At 46.8% G+C, this 22,281-nt stretch overlaps 2 protein-coding genes across 2 annotated transcripts in view; one reads left to right on the top strand and one right to left on the bottom strand.

Moving 5' to 3' along the window:
• LOC142559980 (uncharacterized) overlaps window positions 1-22,281 on the bottom strand; it is a 94,698-nt gene that overhangs the window by 11,181 nt on the left and 61,236 nt on the right. Inside the window, exon 4 of the mRNA XM_075671703.1 lies at window positions 363-482. Coding sequence (XP_075527818.1) covers window positions 363-482 — 120 coding nt within the window. The remainder of the gene's footprint in view (window positions 1-362; window positions 483-22,281) is intronic.
• Window positions 743-22,281, top strand: part of LOC142559438 (uncharacterized) — a 44,899-nt gene continuing 23,360 nt past the window's right edge. Inside the window, exons 1-2 of the mRNA XM_075671028.1 lie at window positions 743-860; window positions 2,218-2,367. Coding sequence (XP_075527143.1) covers window positions 2,347-2,367 — 21 coding nt within the window. The 5' untranslated portion in view covers window positions 743-860; window positions 2,218-2,346. The remainder of the gene's footprint in view (window positions 861-2,217; window positions 2,368-22,281) is intronic.

Below are 22,281 nucleotides of genomic sequence, written 5' to 3'. Positions count from 1 at the left end.
CGCGACGGCCAGCTCCAACTACTGAAGAAGCACAGCAGAAACAGTCACGAACCTCGGCAACTATATCTAGGTGCCAAAACGACAAACATTGCCTATTGTATTCAGGAAATAGAACTTCTTCTCAACATAAATCACAGAGAAATAGCTAAATGGTGCCCGCGGCCAGCCCGGCCCAGTGCGTTGGACACACTGCGCATCACGCTACGGAGAGCAGCACCACCTACGTCAGACATGAATCAGAGGAGCGCCGCTCGCCGCCCATTGGCGTCACCTAACAACTTCTAGCCACTATAGCTAACGTTGCGTGTCTTAATTGCACTGACTGCACATTAAGCATACGTAGTGCATGAGCAACTTCTTACCATTTAGACTGAGAGGTTACCGGCGCTGTAGCCGGTAGTAGCAAAGCCGGTGGCGACGTCTTGCAATGGTTTGTCCAACTACAATGCATTCCATTTTTCTTTTGCCATGTCAGTGTCATTCTGAAAAGGAATTAACGTAAAAGTGTGGTACTTTAACTATTATGTTGCTACCAACGTTTTACACTGGCAGTTAGCTAGAATATGTAAGCTGCAGTATTAGTTTTGTGTGCTCTCTGGTTAGACACTGCATCACCAGATGTCGCTACCAGCATTGTTCCTGCCGTACACACCTTTGTTTACAATGCAAACGTCAAGAAACTTGCAGACATGCTAAAACGTTGCTAAACTCTCTAGTGCTGGGATTGTACTGCGCAGTTGACTTCTCTGCAATGAAGCATTACGATGGTGCCTCCAGCACTACACAGCTTTCCCATCAAACTAGCTGACTAAACAAAAGCACAGATGGCATGGAAGACGGTGCGCTATCCTTTGTCACAGGTCTGTGCAGTTGCATGATCATCGCTTTTTGCAAGCATGCCTCTTACGTCACGGGACACGAAGTGCAGTTCGAAATCAATTCAACACCACAACTGATCATGAGATACAAGGGGCAAAGAAGTTTCTTTAACATGACTAAAAAAAGAGAAGAAACTAATTTATACCGATTTTTACTAGGGAGCCTTCATACCCACACTAGCTCTAGTAGATGTGCGTATGAAAGCTTATCTTTTACTAAATCCAGGGGCTTTTATTTTTACAAGAGTGTGCCGCCCTTTCCTCATGGGTCTTTTGACTCAAACCAGGTTGAACATGACCTATGGGATCAATGGTGCAGTACGTAAAAGAATTCCCCATCATCGCGAGTAATTTGAATTGCGGATGAAGTGTGCGGCCCCATCAAGTGCGATTTTCCATACAAGTGTCATGTCATCTATTGGCACAAAACAAGAATTGCAGAGTTTAAGCATAACTCAAGCAACATACATCAATTCAATGTTTGCTTTTTGTGTTCCTCTAAGGAAACGTAGTTCGTCCGATTCTTTAATTAGCATGCTTACACTAAGAAAAGAATTGCCTGCAAAGTGCAGTGCTGATAAAAGTACCAGCTGTGTCCTCTTTGCTGTGGTGCACAGTGAAGGCAGAGGACAGTGAAGTAGTAGTTGTTGTTTCTTACTAAAACGGGCGCAACCCACTCTGGGGGATCTGTCCTGAATCGGTTGGTGAAACAATTCTTATTGTTTAATTTTTAGAGGCAGATACAAGGGCAAATCAGAAACTCTTCGCGCCTATATTTTTCAGCCAAATTATGGCTGTATATGTGAAGTCAACATATCAATTCCCAGCAGTGGACCTTTCTTGCACCGTCGTTGTGCTTCACACATCCACAGCATACGAGCAATGAAGTGTGATTCATTTCTATGGAGCAAGGGACGAACGCCCATCGAAATCCACAGGGAAATGCAGCCCACGTATGGGAAAGGTGTCTCACTTTCAGAAGTGTGAGGTGGTGGTGTTGTGAATTAACAAAAGGCCATGAAGACTTGTAGGTGTCCTCCACGACAATGTGAGGCCACATATGGCAATCATTAAAACTTCCTTCTGGGCGAGTTGGTGCATACTTCACATAAAAATTGTAACAGTGCAAACACATGCAACCACAAAGTAACAAGGACGAGACACAAGCGCTTGTGTCTCAACCTTGTTACTTTGTGGTTGCATGTGTTTGCGCTGTTACAATTTTTATGTCAAATATGGCAATCAGAGCCACCGACAAGCTCTGGTCATTTCACTGGGAGAGTCTGGAACACCCACCTTACATATCGGACCTCACCCCTAGTGATTTATACATTTTCAGTACGCTGAAGAAGTTGCTGGCAGAACAGCGATTCACATGCAAGGATGAAGCCAAGACATCAGTACGACGGTGGTTCCACAGTCAGCCCGACGAATTCTACTACAAGGTCATCTCAAATTTAGCGCTTCGATGGGACAAAGGTCTGAACCGGTGAGGGGACTAGATTAAAAAATACTGTAAGGTACGTAGAATAGTATGCATATCTGTAATTACCTGCATGTACCTTATTTTGGCTAAAAAAAAGAAAACAGGAGCAAATACTTTCTGATTCGCCTTTGTAAGGTGAAATAAAATTAGTGTCTTGTAATTGCAAAAGAAAATGTCAACTATTAGAGATACGAAGGCTAAAAAAACCTCAACTTTACCATATGCTAAAGAGGATGAAGGCGAAAGCCTGCCTGCTCACGAGACATTCATTTAACTACTTGACATTTTCATTCCAATGCATTACTTCCTATTACTTGTTTTCTCCCACCAAAGGTCGTCGGTTCGAGTGCCTTAATTAACTTTGCCCTAATTAAGACCAAAGGTAGTGGGTTCCACTCTCGATCTTTGCGATGTCAATTGGAAGCCAACTTGGAGATATGGGCTGGTTTGCCCGTATCTCCAAGTGGGTTCAACTCCCACCAAAGGTCTTGGGTACAAGTGCCTTAACTCACCCTATCTTAATTAACTGTGCCATAATTAACTGCCTTAACACGATAGGTCATAGGCGTGACCACCGTTTATAGATCCTTTTCAGTTCTGCATCTCCTCGCCACGCTCACAGCGAGTATGCGGCCGCCTCTATACCCGCCACCGCGGCGCTGCTGTCGAAGTTTGCGCCAAAGAAGTGCGTCGTCTGCTGCAGGCGTGTACATATCTATAACGTTCCGTTGTGCTTTCGCATTGCGTTTAACTGAAGGCATTGCTCACGCTTCACGGCGTCATTATCTGCGCTGTACAAGTTTCAGGAGTTAGTCCACGTATGCGTCCACGTATCAGTGATTTAGAAAAAAGTGGGCATTGGCGATTAGATTTCGTTTTTGGCAGAATAGTCGCTTTCGTGCGTGTGCATTTCACGCTTTTGGTGTTAATGCATTTAAACGCTTTAAACCTGCTGTAGAAAACTATGCTGTCGCATGTATGGCATATGAATCAACGTTTATTGATCAAAACATCTATAAACAATGTTATAAATTGTGGGAATCTAATTGATCGTCTGTGCACCTCGGCGCTGGCGTTTCATACCTCCCGCATCTGTATGGCGAAATGAGGAGTTGCGCTTGAAAGGTGGCGCTACCTCTCCGTATCAGTCACGCTGATCGCCAATAATTTTTATTCCTGTTTTCCGAACGCCAAATTGCGCAAGTCTGGCTTTACAAAAATTTAAACACCGAAGCTTGAACATTTTTCACGATATTAGTAAGGATGAGATGCACCGTCCAGGGTCGTTTAGAGAGGTTCCATAAAGCGACTTCTTAGTTTTCAAAGCACATATAGAGGGCTACCTGATAAATGCATATCATGCTGGCATTGCTCTGCTACCTCTGGTAAATAGTTATAAAATAAAAACATTACAGAGATGTTTTAATGTACTTGTATTAGCATATAATAGTTTATTAAAACTCTTCACACACTTTCAGGGACCCTCCTTTTCACTTCATTTACCATTCACACGAGCTTTGCTTTTTTACGTTCCATCCGAGCTCTATTGGCACTGTCATTCTCCTGGCTCTTCTTTCGGGAAAAAAAGTGCATTCATGTGATAGAAGTGTACAATCTGTGCTGTAAAATCACAGCTATGCTCTGGACAACCGATATAGATTGTCCCTGTCTGGCAAAGGCATCTAAAACCCTTCAGAAAAGGTCCCCAAAGGCTTCTTTTTTTATGCTTGCACAATGGTCCGTTCTATGCTTTTCACGCAGCTAAACAGTTTCCTTGAAGGACAAACAAGGCTGCCAGACACAAACTCGCGTTCAATCACAAGCATTGCTTCAGGAGGTAGAGAGCTGTGAAGCCATTGTATGCCTTTTGCACTTCTTGCAGGAGGTTACGTTCATCATTTTATGTGATTTTAAGTGATTGCCATATTCATGGGCAATGCCGGCACCAGTTTTCCGCAAGCAGATACTACGTAGCTCATGTCTTTGCAAACTACGACTCTTCAATATTGTGTATACCTCTCCCTCCATTTCTGCCTCGTAAAAAACAATCTGCCATCACTGTCCATTTAGTCTTCAAGAGCTGCCGATCTCCACTGTCGAGGCAACCGCAAGGACGGGCTCTTCTCCACCAACTCATTAATATTCAAACAGCTGATTTGCACTGGCTGCGGTTGCTCTTGTACGGTGCCCTCTGCAGCGTTGCTCTGAGTTGCCCCTGCGTTTGTTGCGACACTTGCTCTCTTTTTCGGAGATTTTCTCCGTTTACGATTTGAGGTTAAGTACTGCGGGAGATTGGGAAATATGATATGAACTGTATCACTCCTGAGAGACCATAATCCGCGCTCGATTAAATTTCAATCGGTTTTCCATTGATTATAAGTTTATACGACTTCACAATGCCCCCTTCTTGGAAGTGGGTGTTGCACACTTTGGATGTTTCCCCCAACACTTTGTCTGCGCGGTGTATCGCTCTCTCCCACTTTGCAAGGAGACGCGGATCGGTCGGCGGAGAGAAGTGCCTCTTCTCTGTGTTGCGCCAATACCCGCTGATACATCCCAGCACGAAACACATTGGTATTTGGTTGCCCAGTCCTAACCCATTGTAACGAAGAGAAATCACACACACCACCTAGGTTCTGACAGCGAAAAATTAAAAAATCTGGCGTTCAAGAGCGGTAGCCCAGGCTACTTGCACACTTGCAGGTCCCAAGGGCAACATGAGCGCCCACACCGACCACACTATAACATACACCGAAAGCTGCTGAAACGCAACCTGCACACTACTCACGATAATGCACACACACTTACAGGGAAAAATCAGGACCACTCGACAAGAAAACGCGATGCAAATGCCCACGGCTAGTGCAGCGTCGGCAGCGTTGCTGCACGGCAGCATGGCTAGCGTAGCGCAAACTTTGACCGCAGCGCCGTCTCAGTGCCTAGGCGCAAAACGCGCCCGCTTTGGGAGAAGCAGTTTCGAAACTAAAAAAGCTTTATAAACGGTGGGCATGACCACTACCAAAAGTTGTGGGCTCTAGTGCCTTAATTAGCTGTCATAATTAAGTGTCCCTTAATGAACATGACATTTGTGTTCAACTCCCACCAAAGGTCGTGGGTTCGAATACCTTAATTATGTCTTAATAAACTGTGCCTTAGTTTGCTTTGCCCTAATAAACACAAGAAATCGAGGGTTTGACCCGCAGTTACAGTGCCATTGAATTTTCCGTGCCATGACACCGGATGGTAAAATTTTCGTCCCATGAGTTGTCTAAAGCTTTCACCTTAATATCTAAATGTTAGAGTAAAAGTTGTGTGAGCATAAAAACACCATACTTCTTGAGTTATATGACATAAAAATGTCAACTAGAATATCGGCTATCCCCGTTTTCTCTCTGATCCACACCGCTCTCTTCCTGTCTCTTAACGTTACGCCTAACATTTTTCATTCCATCGCTTTATGCATGGTCCCTAACTTATTGTCGAGCTTCTTTGTTAACCTGCAAGTTCCTGCCCCATATTTTATCAAGGCTAGAATGCAATGACTGTACACTTTTCAAAGACAGAGGTAAGCTCCCAGTCAGGATTCGTTAATGGAGCTGGGCAGGCCATGTAACATGTAGGGTAGATAATCGATGGACCTTTAGTTTGCAGAATGGGTGCCAAGGGAAGGGAAGCACAGTCAAGAATGGCAGAAAATTAGGGGGGTTGATAAAATTAGGAAATTTGCAGGTGCAAGTTGGAATCAGCTAGCGCATGAGAGTTGGATCACTGGGAGGGGCCTTCGTCCTGCAGGAATAAAAAAGTTTGTTTCCACCATGTGCAGTGGACATAAAAACAGGCTGACGATGATGATAACGTGAAAATATGTCCTGTTTGTCCGTTTATAGTAAACACCATATTTCTGGCCAAGCCCCCACAGTGAGTAAGTGGCATGAACCGTCATGTAAACGTGTTATCCGAAGATGTTATGCAACATTGTGCGAGCGCAGTAGATTGCATGAGACAATTGTCAGTGGAGGCGGATCATTCTTTTTTTTTTTCTCCTCTCAATTGAACACTGTGATTGATCAATCTGTCATAGTGAAGTAGGCTTTTGTGTTTACCGAAGACAAACTGGGACATACGGATGTCACTCGCAAACATCACAGTAGATTCAGGATCCTTACAGTTCAAATGTACCTCAAGATTTACGATACTCCTCAAAGAAGATCACTGCATGTTTTCATTAATGAACGCATTCATTTTTTAATATTGATTGGTCATGACTACACACCCGTCAGATCATATTTATACAGACACAGCTAACACCACGGAATGTGCAAATTCAATGTGTTCAACCAACAAGACAATCCAAGAAAGAACTTGGTTTAAACATGTTGGCGGGCTAGTTGGTTAGAATCCATGATATAGTGTATAAGCGCGACTGAACGAGGACATAGAAAGAAACAGATACACAGAGACAGCACTTCTCTGTGTATGTTTCTTTCTACGTCCTCGTTCAGTTGCGCTTATGCACTCTACCAAGATAAGCCTCCGAATATAAGTTGATGATATTTTCCTCTAAATGACAAACTAATGCCATACCAATATTTAAATGACAAATTACAAGATTACCTTTCTCGCCTGGAAACAAGCAATATAATAGCCACTGATGCTTCACTGTCCGAAAAGACGGCTGGCATAGGCAGTTTCTCTCCTCCTCTTTCTTGCTCCTTTTCTATTCGCCTTCCAGATTACACACCTATTTTCATAGCAGAATTATTTGTGATTGTTCTAGCACTGCACAAACTTCCCACTAATCAATCGTCAGCTGTCTTAGTTACAGATTATCTCATTCATTGCTTTCCACAGCGAAGAATACAGGTACTTTAAGTGTGTTTCAAAATTTATTCCCTACAATGTTACAAAAAAATTAATATGCTGTGGGTTCCTGGCCACTGTGGTTTATACTTAAATGAAATGTCAGATTTATTAGCCAGGACGCCTTTAAGTGAACATTTGATTCCTGTTTTGCCAGATATAGCTCACATTACTGCATCAAGATACCGAATATTTGGTTTGCAAAATGATTTAAGCAAGTTATTGCAGATACCATCTCCATACTTCCAGCATCTGTTTTTGCTGGAATAAAGAGTAGTGTCCTTCTCGGCAGTTGAAAGCTACATGCACCAAATTCCGCTGTCGCATCCCGCAGCTGAATCTTTATTTACATAGAGCTGGTCTGATGATGACCCTCTCTGCCACAACTGCAAGAAAATTGAATCAATAGACCAGTATTTGTTATCATGCAGACGATATTCACACAATAGAAACATATTACTTGAAGCTGCACTCTGCAAAATTGGATTAGGATTAAGTATACCAGTATTATTATCATTTGGGGCCTGAACACTAGGCTACAGTCAAAGAGATGTCTTCTCTGAAGTATTTGATTATTTAACTGAAACAAAACGATTACCCTGCTAATTATTCTACCTTTACTATATATATCAGGTCTGCATTAATTTCACCTAAATTGGTTACTCAAGATTTCTCCTTGATTTTAGCCTCTTCTAACATTCACCTTTCACTTAGTCTGACTGCTCGCTCACATACTAGTCTATAAATCTCTCTCTCTCTGTTTGAGTCTGTCGTTTTCAAATAAGAATTTCCTTTGGCTACCTCCTGCCGCCCGCTTCCTGGCCTATCCCCATTAGTGGGTGGGAGCCATGACAGAGGTCCATCATCATCATCATCATCGACGTCACAGTGCCGCGCGGCTCACAGTCCCGTGGGCTCGCGCGCGAGACCACGGCTTTTGCGCCATGCTCGCGACCACCTTCGGAGCCCACCGACATCGCTGAATTTTCGTACAATCCGAGAAAGACCCCGGGGAGAGCAGCCGGCGCCACTGACAGCACACGCACCTGCTCGGTGAGTCGCATGGCGGTGCCGAAACACGCGCTTTGTCGTAGATCGTTTTACTAAACGAGATGTACCGTGATGGGCGCGGAAGCCCGCGTCAACCAGTCAGGGTAGCGAGCGTAATAGCTGATATCCATATGCATGGCAGCCATGACGTGTTTCCGGCTTGTATAATCGCTTCCAGCGCCGGCAATGCAAAGAAGCATGGCCTTTGAAATACGAAGGCCATGAAATCTTGATTCTGCCTCGAGATACGTTTCGGTTATCTCGAGCAAGTCGGCGCTGGTAATTTTTTTTCATCTAGGGTCCTTACTGGCAATACGATTTGGATGCCACCTACAGTACATCGCCTTCCTTCGCGGCGACAGAACGCCCACGTCTTGCTCCGACGCTGTCTTATACGAAAGTAGCAAAGGACATTCGCTAGTCGATGGGGAATATGTAAGGAACGGGAACAGGACCAGCGGTCGTAGACCGGAACATAAGAAACAAGCACAGGACCAACGCTACTCTTCGAGGACTAAGGAACGAGCATAGGATCAGCGCTCGTCAACGATAAGTACATAAAAGACAACCCAGGACCATCGCTCACAGACCGGGGGCGGCTTGCACAGACATTTAGTAACGGAAATAATAACGAAGTCAATAACGTTCTTAAATGTTCCATAGACAACACCTAGCCCGCACAAGAACGCATTATCAAATTCGTTATTATTTTCGTTATTAAATATTCGTGCAAGCGACCCTAGGACTAATGATGAGCAGAGGACCATGCAGTGAACGTCGTCGAGCACTTTATAAGGAACAAGAACAGCAGGCCCAGCGCTCACAGACCAGGACAGAAAGAAACGAGCAGAACACCAGTGTACGTCGACGAGGACTATATAGGTATGACCACAAACAGGACCAGCGCTCATCGACCAGGACAATAAAGAACGACCGCGGAGCTAGCGTTCGTCGACGAGGACTATATAACCAGCACAAGACCAGGGGAGGTATTCTGTAAGAGTCCACCTAGTGGACATGTCCAATTCGTCTGCTCATGAAGGGCTTTAAAGAAAATTAAATTATGGGGGTTTACGTGCCAAAACCACTTTCTGATTATGAGGCACGCCGTAGTGGAGGACTGCGGAAATTTCGACCACCTGGGGTTCTTTAACGTGCACCTAAATCTAAGCACACGGATGTTTTCGCATTTCGCCCCCATCGAAATGCGGCCGCCGTGGCCGGGATTCGATCCCGCGACCTCGTGCTCAGCAGCCCAACACCATAGCCACTGAGCAACCACGGCGGGTGTGAAAGGCTGAATGGCTGTAGCGTCTCGCTGCTGCGGACGCGCAGCCCAGCCCAGCCAATCAGAACTTCAACAGCAGACGAAGTGGACATGTCCACTAGGCCGACTCTTCCAGAGTACCTACCCTGGTCTCATGGACCAAGAAGTAACGAGAACAATACCAGCGCAAGTCGACGAGAACTATATCAAGAACGATTGCAGAAACAGCGCTCTCTGACCAGTACATGAGAAACGAGCACAGGACCAGCTCTCCTTGACCAGGACGTAAGGAACGAGCACAGGACCGGCGCTCGACGACCAGGACATAAGCAACCAGCACAGAACTAGTGTTCGTCGACGAGGACAATATAAGAAACGAGCACAGGATCAGCGCTCGTTGACAAGGACATAAGAAATGAGCAAAGAACCTACATTCCTCGGCGATGACAATATGAGATGCGAACACAGGACCAGCGCTCGTTCACCAGGACACAAGGAACGAGCACATGATCAGCGTTCGTCGGCGAAGAGAATATAAGAAACGACAACAGGACCAGCGTTTGCCGACGAGGATAAGAAACGAGCACAGGACCAGCGCTCATTGACCAGGACGTAAGGAACGAGTACAGGATCAGAGCTCAATGAACAGGACATGAGAAACGAGCACTTGACCAGCGTTAGTCGACAAGGACTATATAAGAAATAAGCACAGGACCAGCGCTCTTTGCCCAGGGCTATAAGGAACGAGCACAATACTGGTACTAGTCAAGGGCTATATAAGGAACGAGCACAGGAGTAGCGCCCATTTACCAGAACATAAGGAACGAGTACAGGCTCTGTGCTCGTCGACGAGGACTAAGGAACGAGCCCAGGATCAGAACGCGTTGATCAGTATGTAATAAATGAGCAAAGGGCCAGCGTTCGTCAACGAGGACAATAAAAGAAACGCGCTAAAGACCAGCGTTAGTCAACAAGGACTATATAAGAGATCAGAACAGGACCAGCGCTATTTGACCTGGCCTATAAGGAATGAGCACAGGACCGGCGCTCGTCGACGAAAACAATAAATCCAGCAGTCGTCAGCGAAGACTAAGGAACAAGCACGGGATCAGTTCTAAACAACGAGGCTTATATGAGGAACGACTATGGACTCGTTGATAACGACTAACGAAAGAGCGTAGGACCAGCGACCTTCCTGCTCTTTTCTGAGTCATTGTTTGCGTGCTGCTCACAATGGATCACTTCAAGCTCGTCCGCAGGCGTCCCCGTGAGCGCGAATTCCTTTATATATTTAGCTATATGTATATGCCACGCCTTGGTATATAACATGCGGTATATGCAGGTTACATTGCCACACCATTCTATTACTACAGTGCTCATACCTGGTCTGACATTCTTGACAAAATTATTCCTCAGAATTTTGGAAATGGCAGCCCCCAAACAAATGTCCTGAAACAAAACAGCGACAGTGCATGCCTTTTATGTTATATCTTCTCAGGCTGAAATATTAAAAGTGCTAAATAACAAAGCCTGAAAATGATGTAATTTTTTGGCTCCGGGATCGGCCCACACAAGAGGCCGCGCTTCTACCAGAAAGCTCGCCTTCGTGCATAGCGTTCGCCGCCAGCGTTTCCCGGTAAACGTTATTGTTACATAAGCTGCAGCTGCCGGGAAGCGTGAAAAGTAGTCAGGGATCTTTGAATGCTATTGCGTTCCACATTTAAACGCGAAGCTTAGGCGCCCTCCAAATGTTTTCTATCGGTCTAGCACAAAAGCCTCGGACGTCGCCGTGGTCATCAACGTCTTAACACCTTTAAAAATCATGACTGACGCTTGCTACCGCTGCAGGGCAGTGATAAAAAAAGTGTTCGCGAAAGTTTCTAAATAAGGCGGGAAACAATTCTGGTACTAAAAACCATCTCACGATGACTGTCGAAGTTGAGGCGTTTAACATGTATGAAACTACGTGTACTGTTTTTCTTTCGCCCTTTTTCCGTCTGGACACACATACCCACGTAACCAGTCACCCAAGTTGGCGTCAAAGAGGTTCACCGAAGAGCGCCACATATCCAGTGGCATACACCCAGTGACCCAATTGCGCGTGACAGCAATTAAATAAACCGAACATGACCCGACTGGCGTGAAAAGGGTTCACTGGCGAGCGGCAAGCACCTAGTGACACAGGTTAGCGTGAAAGGTTCATTGAAGAGCGGGACATCCCCAACGTGGCATAATCAGGGATTCAAGTCGGTCCGACTGTCGGTTTCAAACTCAGTTCCGCCAGCACAGCATCCCGATGCTCTGTCCATTAAACAATGCACTGCCCAGTGACCCAAGTTAAACGAGGTTAGCCGAGGACAGACAGGCATACATTACCGCAAACTGGGTTGAAGTTCCCAAAGAATACTAATCGCATTAAAAAAGCATCCGTTACGCGGCCGCCTTCGCGGCCACAAATTGTATTCAGAGTCACTGACGCCAGCACCTGGCGATCATTCAATCGAAACGTACTGAGAAATTTCGTGTTGGATTCAATTACGGACGCTGCGCCAATAATGGGATCTTCACGTTGGCACTTTAGCGAATACATTCGGTGGTCGCGCGGTTTTTGTTATCCGTTTACAACAAAAGTACCCAAGCTTTTCTTGGTCGTTTTTAATGTGCTTGGCACCGACAAGGGTTCATGTTGCGCATCCTGTTTGGCAGCGTAATTTGCGTTTTTATTTCATATCACCATGTGATCGTTACAGCATCAGCACGTCACACAAGTCCGAGCTCAGCCGCGGGCCACTTAGAAATCGGCTCGCGGGTCATACGGCCCGTGGACCGCGTGTTCTGCAGCTTTATTCAAATTTAATCTGAGAAAGGCGCGCTGGCGCGTCTCGCTACGATAGGCGAGCGCGGCTGTGGCGAGATGTATATAGCTCACGGAACGTCCGCTAGATGGCGGCTCGTGCAGCAATGGGTTAGAGTTACTGTATATGCTACCAAAGGTAGCATATACAGTAACTCTACAATGGGTCGCAGCATCCATCCAGATGTGAAAGGGTGGCGGTGGGGAAGGGGCGGTCGAACGCTTGTAAAGATGATTTTCTTGTTTTTTTTTTTTTTCGCTTTTGGCTAGAGCCTCCTTCCATCGTTTGAACGGAGAAATGTTCTTGCAATAAGGCCGCGGTTACCCTGTGATGGCCTTCGGCCGAATAATTTCAGGCGTCAGGGTGGCTTCGAGAAAGCGCGACATGTTGTACCACCACAGGACACTTGTAAACAGTTTGGCAGCGGTGCAGCCAACACCGCTATAACGAACTGACACAACGAATAAGCCTCAATTAGCAGTCCTTCCTCGGTATTTCCGTGTCCCTTGACAACACATTTCCGCAAGAGGCAAATATCTGGTATCATATAGTCGGCACTGAGCTTTCAGAAAGAAATACAGTAAAATCATACTTGAGAGCACAAAATTTGAACTTTTTGTAATATCTCCATCTTGCCCCCCCCCCCAACCATCCCATTGTTATACATTAAAAAAAAACTCGGTTTAACGAAATCAGAGCAGCTTTCTGTTGCGCGAACTTTTTTCGCTGCATTGTCCTACATGCGACAAGCCATGATTGCACGTTTTTCTCTCCTGGTGTTCTCTCAAATGCGGCCGAAACATAACGCAATCACTCATAGCGAAACAGCGGGAAAACGCATACGAGAGAACACAAGGTTAGAACGCTCGTCCTTGTGCATATCCTTATCGCTTCTGTGTTTCTCTAGCACTGCTTCACTATGAGTGCACCGTACCAACTAGCTCGTACCCAGACCCTATTAGGTTACAATCACTCATTCAGCAAAATGTAGCGAAACGTGAACTTTACACAATAACGTCATCTCTCCGGCACTTTGTTCATTCCGCCTTAGGGCTGAAATTGCTTATACGCAGGGACAGTGAGCCAAAGCAGTGCGCATGCCAAAATGAAGATTACGCGCAGAACCTCCTGTGGGAGCTATTTCAATCATGCGTAAGCATTTGCTACTAATCACCAGCTCTTTGCTCTGTTTGGTATAACTGCGAGAAACACCGCAAAAAGAACCTTGAAACGGTGAGGAGGGGTTACAACACCGAAATGTTAACTGAGGCCAGCATGCGATGAGGAAGAGGAGGCAAGTATAGTAGCAATGTTCACTCATGTTGCATGATGCCGCTAGCTGCTTCGTGGAAGATGAGCACTGGTCGATGCGCAGTGTAATACGTGATGTAATTGAACAGTGTCACGTTTAGTAGACCTCGTATGTAGACGTGGTCGATGACACTGCCTTTTCTCGATGCCAGTCATCATCAACCGTGATCAACCGTATTATGCCAGCGCCTGCCTTTGGCGCAGCCGCACAGGCCCTGTCTCGGAAGCGATCTGCAATGGGGACTGAGTGCACCGAGTGCTCATATATCTTCGTGAGCGCTTTGTTCTCGCCGCTTAGTTCGCGTTGAAGCGAGGTGCAACACGAAGGTGAATTCGCTCGCTGCTGCGGGCCCTATTTTTCATTTAATTTCGTTTTTATTCGAACATTTCAAAGCGATTGTCTTACGAGACGGACAGACGGATGGGTCTTCTCGTTGGGATAGGCAAAGAAATGCTTATGCACTTAAAAAGTAACAATTCAAAGAATGTAGACGAAGGGGACAGACCAAGAGAAGCTGACTCGAACTATATAAAAAACTGCAAAGGCGTAACAGCTCCCCGATGTCATGTGACCGCCTCAAATGCATATCGGTGTTCTGTGATCCAGTGAGGTTTTGGAGCTTGAAACAGTTTGGGACATGTCGCTCATTGTGGAGCTTCGAGGTCCTGGTGCCGTATAGTTTCGGAACTAAGATTCCAAACCGGCAGCAGCTGGTTTCGAAGCTGAGATGCAGACGGGCAGTTCAGGTTCGAAGACAGGTGGGAGAATGCACGGGGCAATTTAACGCGCGTGCGTTTGGTTATGCGGCGATGCTGCTGTCAACTTCGGCGTAGGCGAAATGGACGGTGAGCGTGCATGACTGGTCCTGTAGGCGTGGTTATAAATTGCAAATTGGACAAACCAATTTTGTCCGAGGTTGACGTTGACGAATTATCGTTACACATATTATGCCGAAGTGATTCGGGTGGGTCATGTCATTCTCGGCGACGTGTAGCGAACATGCAGGAAGTGAAGAGTTGGCGCTGGCGTCTGCTCTTTCTTGAATTCGTTGTGCGCTTTATTTTGTGGTCCTTCGCGTTGGCGACATCACCCTCCTCACTGTTCCAAACACGCAACACACGCGTATACCCTTCGCTCAAACACATGTAGAGCACATGCAACATTCCCACAAGCGCGGCTTCCAGGTGCAATTAATGCGCTTGTCACATAACTCCACACATACGCGCCGTTATACCGCGCGCGGGCAGTGGCAGCAACGGTTAGCGCGGTAGCGGCGCGCTGAAGCGGCACTAACCGAACCTTTTCGGCAGCGCCATACACTCAGTATAGGAAAATGCAGCTTTCACGACCTCCAAATCGTTCGAGCCTCTGTTCACCGTGGCGGGCGCTGAACAGTTTGGTGGCCGAGCTACGCCACGCGCGTGTGCCAGAGGACTTCTCGGGTCAGAGATAGTTTCGGGGGCAAGGCGGCGCGCTATCCCCGCCGCTTTCTCACGGAGCCACTATACCGCGCGAGGCCGGTTTCGCTTCGTTTATGCGATGCAAGAACGGGCTGCCTTTCGCAAGCGCCTCGGAGCGGAATGCCGAAGTTCATCGGCGCGAAACCTTCCATCGCGCAGCCCCGAGCGCCCCTTCCAAACTTTTCTTCCTGCCCCAGCGGAGGTCGCGGTCACGGTGGTCTCGTCTGCTACGCGGCCTTCTACAAATATATATCGTCTGCTTTCGCCTTTTTCTCAGTAGTCTTTTTATTGTTTATTCTGCACTCCGACTCCTCTTTCTGCAACGACCACAGTTATAGCGTGCCAGTCGCGTTACGGGGGGGTATACCGAATAGAGCAGAACGCACTCTTATGGTGTTCCGTATACGTACGCGATGATCCCGTCTGCTATGGATCGCACTCCATATGTATCGTCTACTTTCGTCTGTTTTCGTTCTTCTATCGACGTCTTCCACCTTTGCTTTTTAAGTGCATCTTTCCTTCTCTTAAAACCCGACTACTGTGACGACCACCGTTATATATACGCTGTTGCAAGTGTTACGGTCGCGAAGCGACTGTGCGTTAAACTTGAGGGATGTGCGTCTATGTGCATGGTGGCGTTTCAGCAATAAAAGCAGACGACGTACCGTGTGCGCGGTGCAGACGATAAACTCTTTACGGTCGTCCCGCGGCCACTTCGGACGCAAACACCAGCTCCGCTGTGCGAACCTGACCTGTTTCCCAGGTGTGCTATGTACACATGCGCGTAGCGGAGCGATGTTTACGTTGTACTTTCACGTACGGGCATCGTGGGAACAATTCAGACGTCCTCTCAGCAAAGGCAGGATGCAAATCAAGAGAGAATGCTCCGGACGCGTTCTTTATTCTATTGGCCCTACTCTGTAAACTGTCGATTCTAACAGTGTGCATGACACTTCACACTTGACGAAAGGTGCAAAAGCGGCTTTTTTTTTTTTTCCCCTTAGGCATGCACTTTGTCTCAACTACAACCGAAATGAAAACAGAATTTCTAACAGAACAGAGAGCGGTGTTCTGTGCTGCACAGTATACTGGCCGGTGCTGTCATCTGTTTGCCATCCGTGCCATCTTTTTTTTTTTTTTATAATTATATCAACCGTCTGCAGGGCGCGGAAATGGGTTCGCATACGCAGTGCATGGTGGAACAGCCATTTCACCTTTCGGCGCAGGTGCTGTCACAGGCAAAAAGACGATTTGGCGCAGTAGCGAGCACTTTTGGCGTAGGGTTCAAGGCACGTGCGCTTACCATATACGAGGCATATTTAACTGATATAGACGGCTAGGAAAGTACGCAATGCTCCTCCACAGCGCGACGCACAAAGGGCGTCGGGTTCGTCGATACGGCGCAGGGTATGCACCACAGACAGATCTTCAACAAACGCGTGTTTATTAACCCAGGATGCAACATAGTACAACAGTCACGGCTCGTGGGAAAAGGCTCACCGCAAGACCAATCGAGTAAGCGCGTCTGCACTGAACATGACAGCATGCAATATACTCATGTCAAGCCATGCACATTAGGGAGCGCTAGAATAAGGGTTACAAAGGCTTTGCGGCCACACACAAAAAGAAAGAAGAAAGAAAGAAAACAATAAAGTGTCAGCGCCAATGAACATGCGCGAGACGCAAAGAGGTTCTTGCGTTTGCATCAGCGACGCTATTTCACCAAAATAACGCAGCCACCCAAACTCCACGCAAATGTTTTTGCGCCAACGAACATGGCGGCACCCACCGAAGTGACGCCCTCGCAGTGTACCACATTCCCTAATACCGTTCTGAACTACGCACCACGTGCGCTTCCGATCGCAGCAGCTCTTTTGCAAAGTATACCGCTATCATCCATAAACATCGAAAAAGCTAACGTTCAATCCTAGACTGTGACATCCTCCTTCGGAAAACTGCGCGGTGCCACGCGGGTTCGACGAACACCGAAATAAGGCGCTAGCAAGACAGTACAGCGAGAGAAAAATGCGCCAATGATGAACCGGACGTCTCCGACGGGCCCGTAGAAAAACTCCATTGACGTGCCTCTGCCTCCTCCTATGATGATGACGATGGCGTGCTGTTTATTCTGATTTCAGTTTTGCTAGTTGCGAAGCGTCGACGGAAGGAGGGTCTCGTTTCCATGCATACCTTGGCGCATGTTCGGTGTAACTTTCAGCTAAAATGTCGTTTCGGCACACGGTTGCCGAAAGGGTCGCTCTCGGCCCAATTTCGCGCAATTGGCGCAGCTACTCCACAACTGCATTCGGTCGTCTGTCTTTTTTAACGCGACAGCGTTTAAGGAGCTCGTGTCGCAGAAAAGTCGGTGTCGTCGGCGTCGACCGTGAGCGAAAATTCCGGATGGCAATTCATAAATAAAACCAAAACCAACTTGCAAGATGGGCTGGGTGGGAATAGAACCAGGATCTCAGGAGTGTGAGACGGAGAGGCTACCACTCAGCCATGAGTTAATGGTTCAAATCGGGACAAAAGCGCCACTAGTGAATGTGATGTTGCCTTAGAAACGTGTCGTAGAAAGTTATACTGCGTTGTATATCGGTAATTATGAGCATGTAAATTACAGAAGTCGCAGTTAAACGAGCAGCGAAGTACATTTCCGCTACATTTCTTCTGCGTTTGGTGCACACGCAGAGCCATTTTGCGGCAAACACAGAAAACCCCCACCTCGCAATGTACGGCGCTGCCCCGACAGGTGGCCCGCCACTCGCCCGCTTCTCCCCTTCGTCTCGTTTGAGCGCATTGGGGCCGTGCGGGGACCGGTGCAAGGATGCCCCAATACCCTTGCGTTTAATAAGTTTTCTCGCTCTTTCCCCTTCCAACTTCCAGCGTGCGTCACTCGAACCCTCGTGTTTAGGCGACGCGGCTCCTCTTTCCGCTCAGAGCGCGATTCCTAGGTGAAGCATCCCATGCGGGACGCCTCTGACGCGCTGCGCCGTAGCGCGTCTGGTGGGACAGCGTCCCCTGCGATGTGTGCCGTGCTGCTGGCGAGGAGTCATGCGTCTGCGTGGTGCTCCTGGAACAAATAATTAGAAAAAAGTTGCGCTGTGGACTTAGAAGTGTTGTATATAAAAACTATGTCTTTGTGTGACTCAAGAGCATGCCGAGCGAATGAGTGGGCGGTGCGAACGGGGTGCGATAACGCTATCGTGTTCCACTCTTGAAGGCGAAGCTTAAGCGTCCTCCAATTTCCTTTTTCGGTATGATTGAACAGATCAACTTCACATAGTTTCGAACGTGCTACTCCGTTGTAAAGCGCGTATTAACGATGCCACCATCGTTTCTGCCATCGACCACGCATGCGCGGGAAGGCAGCGATGACGACACGGTGTATCAATGCGAAAAGAAAAACGCCACATAGTATAGCTCACATAAAGCCCACCGGAAATATCCAGGCGGTCGCGATTAAATGCCGTTAGAGAAAACAGACGACGAAAAAGAAAACAAGGCCCTCACCAACTAAGTCGCCGGTGTCATCTTTTCATTTCTCCTTTGGTCTCTTTTTTTTTTCTTTGATCCGCTGTGCCTAGTTGCGCGCCTGCACACGTGCGAGCGACAGGACTGCGTAATATATTTTTACCGCCCATGCGACGCATGGAAGAGAAACCGGTTGTAGACAGCCGGGGTAAATTACACGACAGGACGACGCGGACGGCGTCTTTGCGGCCGAACACACCGACGCAAACAGATACGGATGGACATGAACCAAAGCAAACAAAAGCGGCGGCGGAGTGAATCTACATAAGCGCAAGCAAACACGCATAAAAATTCAAATTAGAGACACGTCGATACCAGCCGCGTCGAGGGCGACGTCGCGGTTCTGCAACCTCGTTCCGGGGCGGAGCCCGGTAATGACAGTATTCGAATGCGAACAGATTAAGATCATGAGAAATATTAGTGTCCTCTCAGCCGCATTCACTTAATTTGTTCGTTTCTTTTCCTGTTGTTGCTGCTACTCCTGCTGCGCGCTCGTTGTCGTCTGCAGAATCGGCTCGGGAAAACTTCCGGTGTATTTATGTACGTACGTGTGAGCACGCGCGAGGCTTTAACGCGATTACTGGCCCGTCACAAATTTCTCGCCCCGGGGTCGGCAACCGTTCTAGACGCGCACCGCCACTTCGCGAATTGATATCTGAGACTTCCTTATCCTGGGGATAAGACCGACCAGTGAAACATCCTAGGAATAGCCTCGAAGGACCGGACCAAATCAGGCATGCAGCTATAGCTTAGAAACGCCTCAGTATGCTGCAGACGATAACTTCTATAGCCTGTAAAATTTGTTGCCTGTTCACGAAATCTATACGTGACGCCTGCGATTGAATGTGTTTTCCACACCAATTCCGTCCGTTCAACATTCGCCACGGCCGCGAGTGGCGCTGGCTAACACTCCCAGGGATAGGTTATAGATAGATAAGTACGTGTGCAGTTGGTGTGGTGGTTTACGGGGCACGGAATGTCAGAAAAATTGGAGTACTTTCTTAACATCGGCATGCAGCCTGGATTACAGATTTGATACCTTATAGACGCCACCAATGCAATTTTATTGGCTGGAAGCAATAACTGAGCTGAAATTTAGCTTTTTCGCAGAAATCTCACCGAAAAATGTTGACGTTCACTGCACCTGAATAACAAAAAAAAAGGGGGGGGGGGGCAAATCGACACCCGTCGCCGTAGCTCAGCTGGTACAGAGCAACGTATGAGTAATAAATCGCGGCTCTTTCCCTGCTTTCTCTCTCTCTCTCTCTCTCTCTCTCTCTCTCTCTCTGTGTGTGTGTGTGTGTGTGTGTGTGTGTGTGTGTGTGTGTGTGTGTGTGTGTGTGTGTGTGTGTGTGTGTGTGTGTGTGTGTGTGTGTGTGTGTGTGTGTGTGTGTGTGAAAAATCGCAGGAACGTTCCTGGAAATTGTCTAAGTATGCATAAGCATTGTACCACTTCACATTCTCCAACAGCGCTGCGGAAGGCGGCGCAAGGTGAATTGAGGCAAGCATACTACTGCAGGTGGCGGGCGCCCAGGTGCACTGACGACGTTCCGATCGTTATCAGCTGGTATCGCTCTTTATAGCGCCTTATCCATCCGCGTCGAGCCATTATGCACCGCGCGGACTATATCTTGGACGCAATCTGCGAAAGGGGCAGGATGCGGCGTGTGCTGAGAGAGTTGTGAGCGCTGTGTTCTCGCCGCTTCGTTCGCGCGGAAGCGACAGGCAGCACGGAGATAAAACTGCTCCATGCTGCGGGCTTTATCTTTATTGTTCACGTGATTTCAAAGGATGTATGCACTTTTCGCTTCACTTTGCTAAGCGCTTGAAACCTGCTTCACCTCCCGGCATTGCACGGATCGGCTCACATTTTTTGTCTAACGCGACGGACGGTTTTCTCGTTGGGCAGCATAGAAATGCTTCCGCATTTAAAATGTAAACCATTGTAGTGAAGTAATCCCACTCCTGGAAAGTTCGTAGGTTCGGCTTCCACCAGCCTGATCCTGTCTTTTCTGCAAATATTGTGTCGAATTTAACCCTCAATCAAAATTATACCCATCAATTAAAAAAAAGTTATTTCCTTTAAGAGGAAGCTTTAGCTCGAGTGCTCCTATCTAAATACATGTAAAAGGAGAATTCGTTTTTCTCGGCAACCACTGCACCAAATTTGACGAGGTTTGTTGCATTTAAAAGACAAACTTAAGATCTAGTGACTGCTGGTTTCGAATTTTTGAGTTAGATTGTCAATTTTTTATTAAAAATTGGCAAAAATCGAAAATTTTCAGAAAACGAAACTATCAAGTTTACAACTCTGTAACCCAACCACTAAAAATGACAATACAATTCTGTGAATTGCATCTAATAGTACATCTAAAGCGGACAAAATTGATATGTTACACACGAATGTAAAAAAAAAATGTAATCCTAGGAAAATAGAACTTTTGCAAAACCGTTGTAACCAACGTAACAAATTCACATAAGATGTAAAATGACATATTGAATTTGTCCGCTTTGAATGATCTAGTGGATGCCGTTTACAGAACCGCGATATCGGTTCTTGATGCAGAGCTATGAATTTGTAAACTTCGTGCTTCTATTTTTTTTCAAACGGTCAAATATTTAAAAATCGTGTTAAGAAAATTCAAGGCCTAAATCGAAATTGCGCTTCCAACAGTCACTAGAATTTAACTTTTTCAAATGCAACAAATTTCATCAAAATCGGTCCAGGGGTTATCTCATAAAAAGTTTTTGCGTTTTACATGTATTTGAATAGGCCGCGTCGGAGTTTGGCCCGAGCTAAAACTTCCTCTTAATATGTGTGCACACTTTTCTTGGCTTCGTATGGTTGTCGTCTGCGTGCTCGCCCCAAGACATCGCGCCCATCGGTAGGAAATGCAACGTCGGTTGCCGGCGCCGGTTAGCCGAGATTCACAACGCGATACATTTTAGAAGGACCAGCAAGCGGCGTTGCTATGCACGTGCGCACGGAACCGCTTATTACTCGCACGGCTTTTTCTTTTGTTTTGTAATCGACTGACCGAACCGGCTGCAAACGCACTGGCGTGGTCACAAATGACACAGAACGACGAGGTGCACCGCCTGACCACTGCATGCTGCTATTGCAGAGTACATGATCGATCAATCAGCGAGATTAAAAACGGCAAGAAAAGAAACACGGTCTAGAAATTAGCTTTTCAATGTCGCAAGTCTTAGTCAATGTCGCTGCAAAAGGCGATAAACGCGCCCACATTGGCTGTCATACGAGGCGTTGCATAACATTTTATGCACACTTAGCGGTCTAATGAACGTTTGGGGGATATCGTTCCGTTCCTTTATTTTAAGTTCTTCAAAAACCCTTTAGTTGTTAAGTATTCGAAAATGACGCCATAACACGTTTAATAACACTATTTGCATTTGCTTGGTGGAGAAAGCTTACGTTAACTGAATAAAAAGGAAAACTAACAGACTGGTTTCGCTTGTCAGATACCTTTGGCAAAGGACTGGTCTTAGTCAAAGGCAGTGACAATGACATGACTTGTCAAGGCTTTGTCAATGACTTTGACAGGCTAGCACTTTTGG

This window comes from Dermacentor variabilis, chromosome 10 (assembly GCF_050947875.1).
Source record: "Dermacentor variabilis isolate Ectoservices chromosome 10, ASM5094787v1, whole genome shotgun sequence".
Taxonomy (NCBI): Eukaryota; Metazoa; Arthropoda; class Arachnida; order Ixodida; family Ixodidae; genus Dermacentor; species Dermacentor variabilis.
This window is presented reverse-complemented; position numbering and strand designations above follow the sequence as displayed.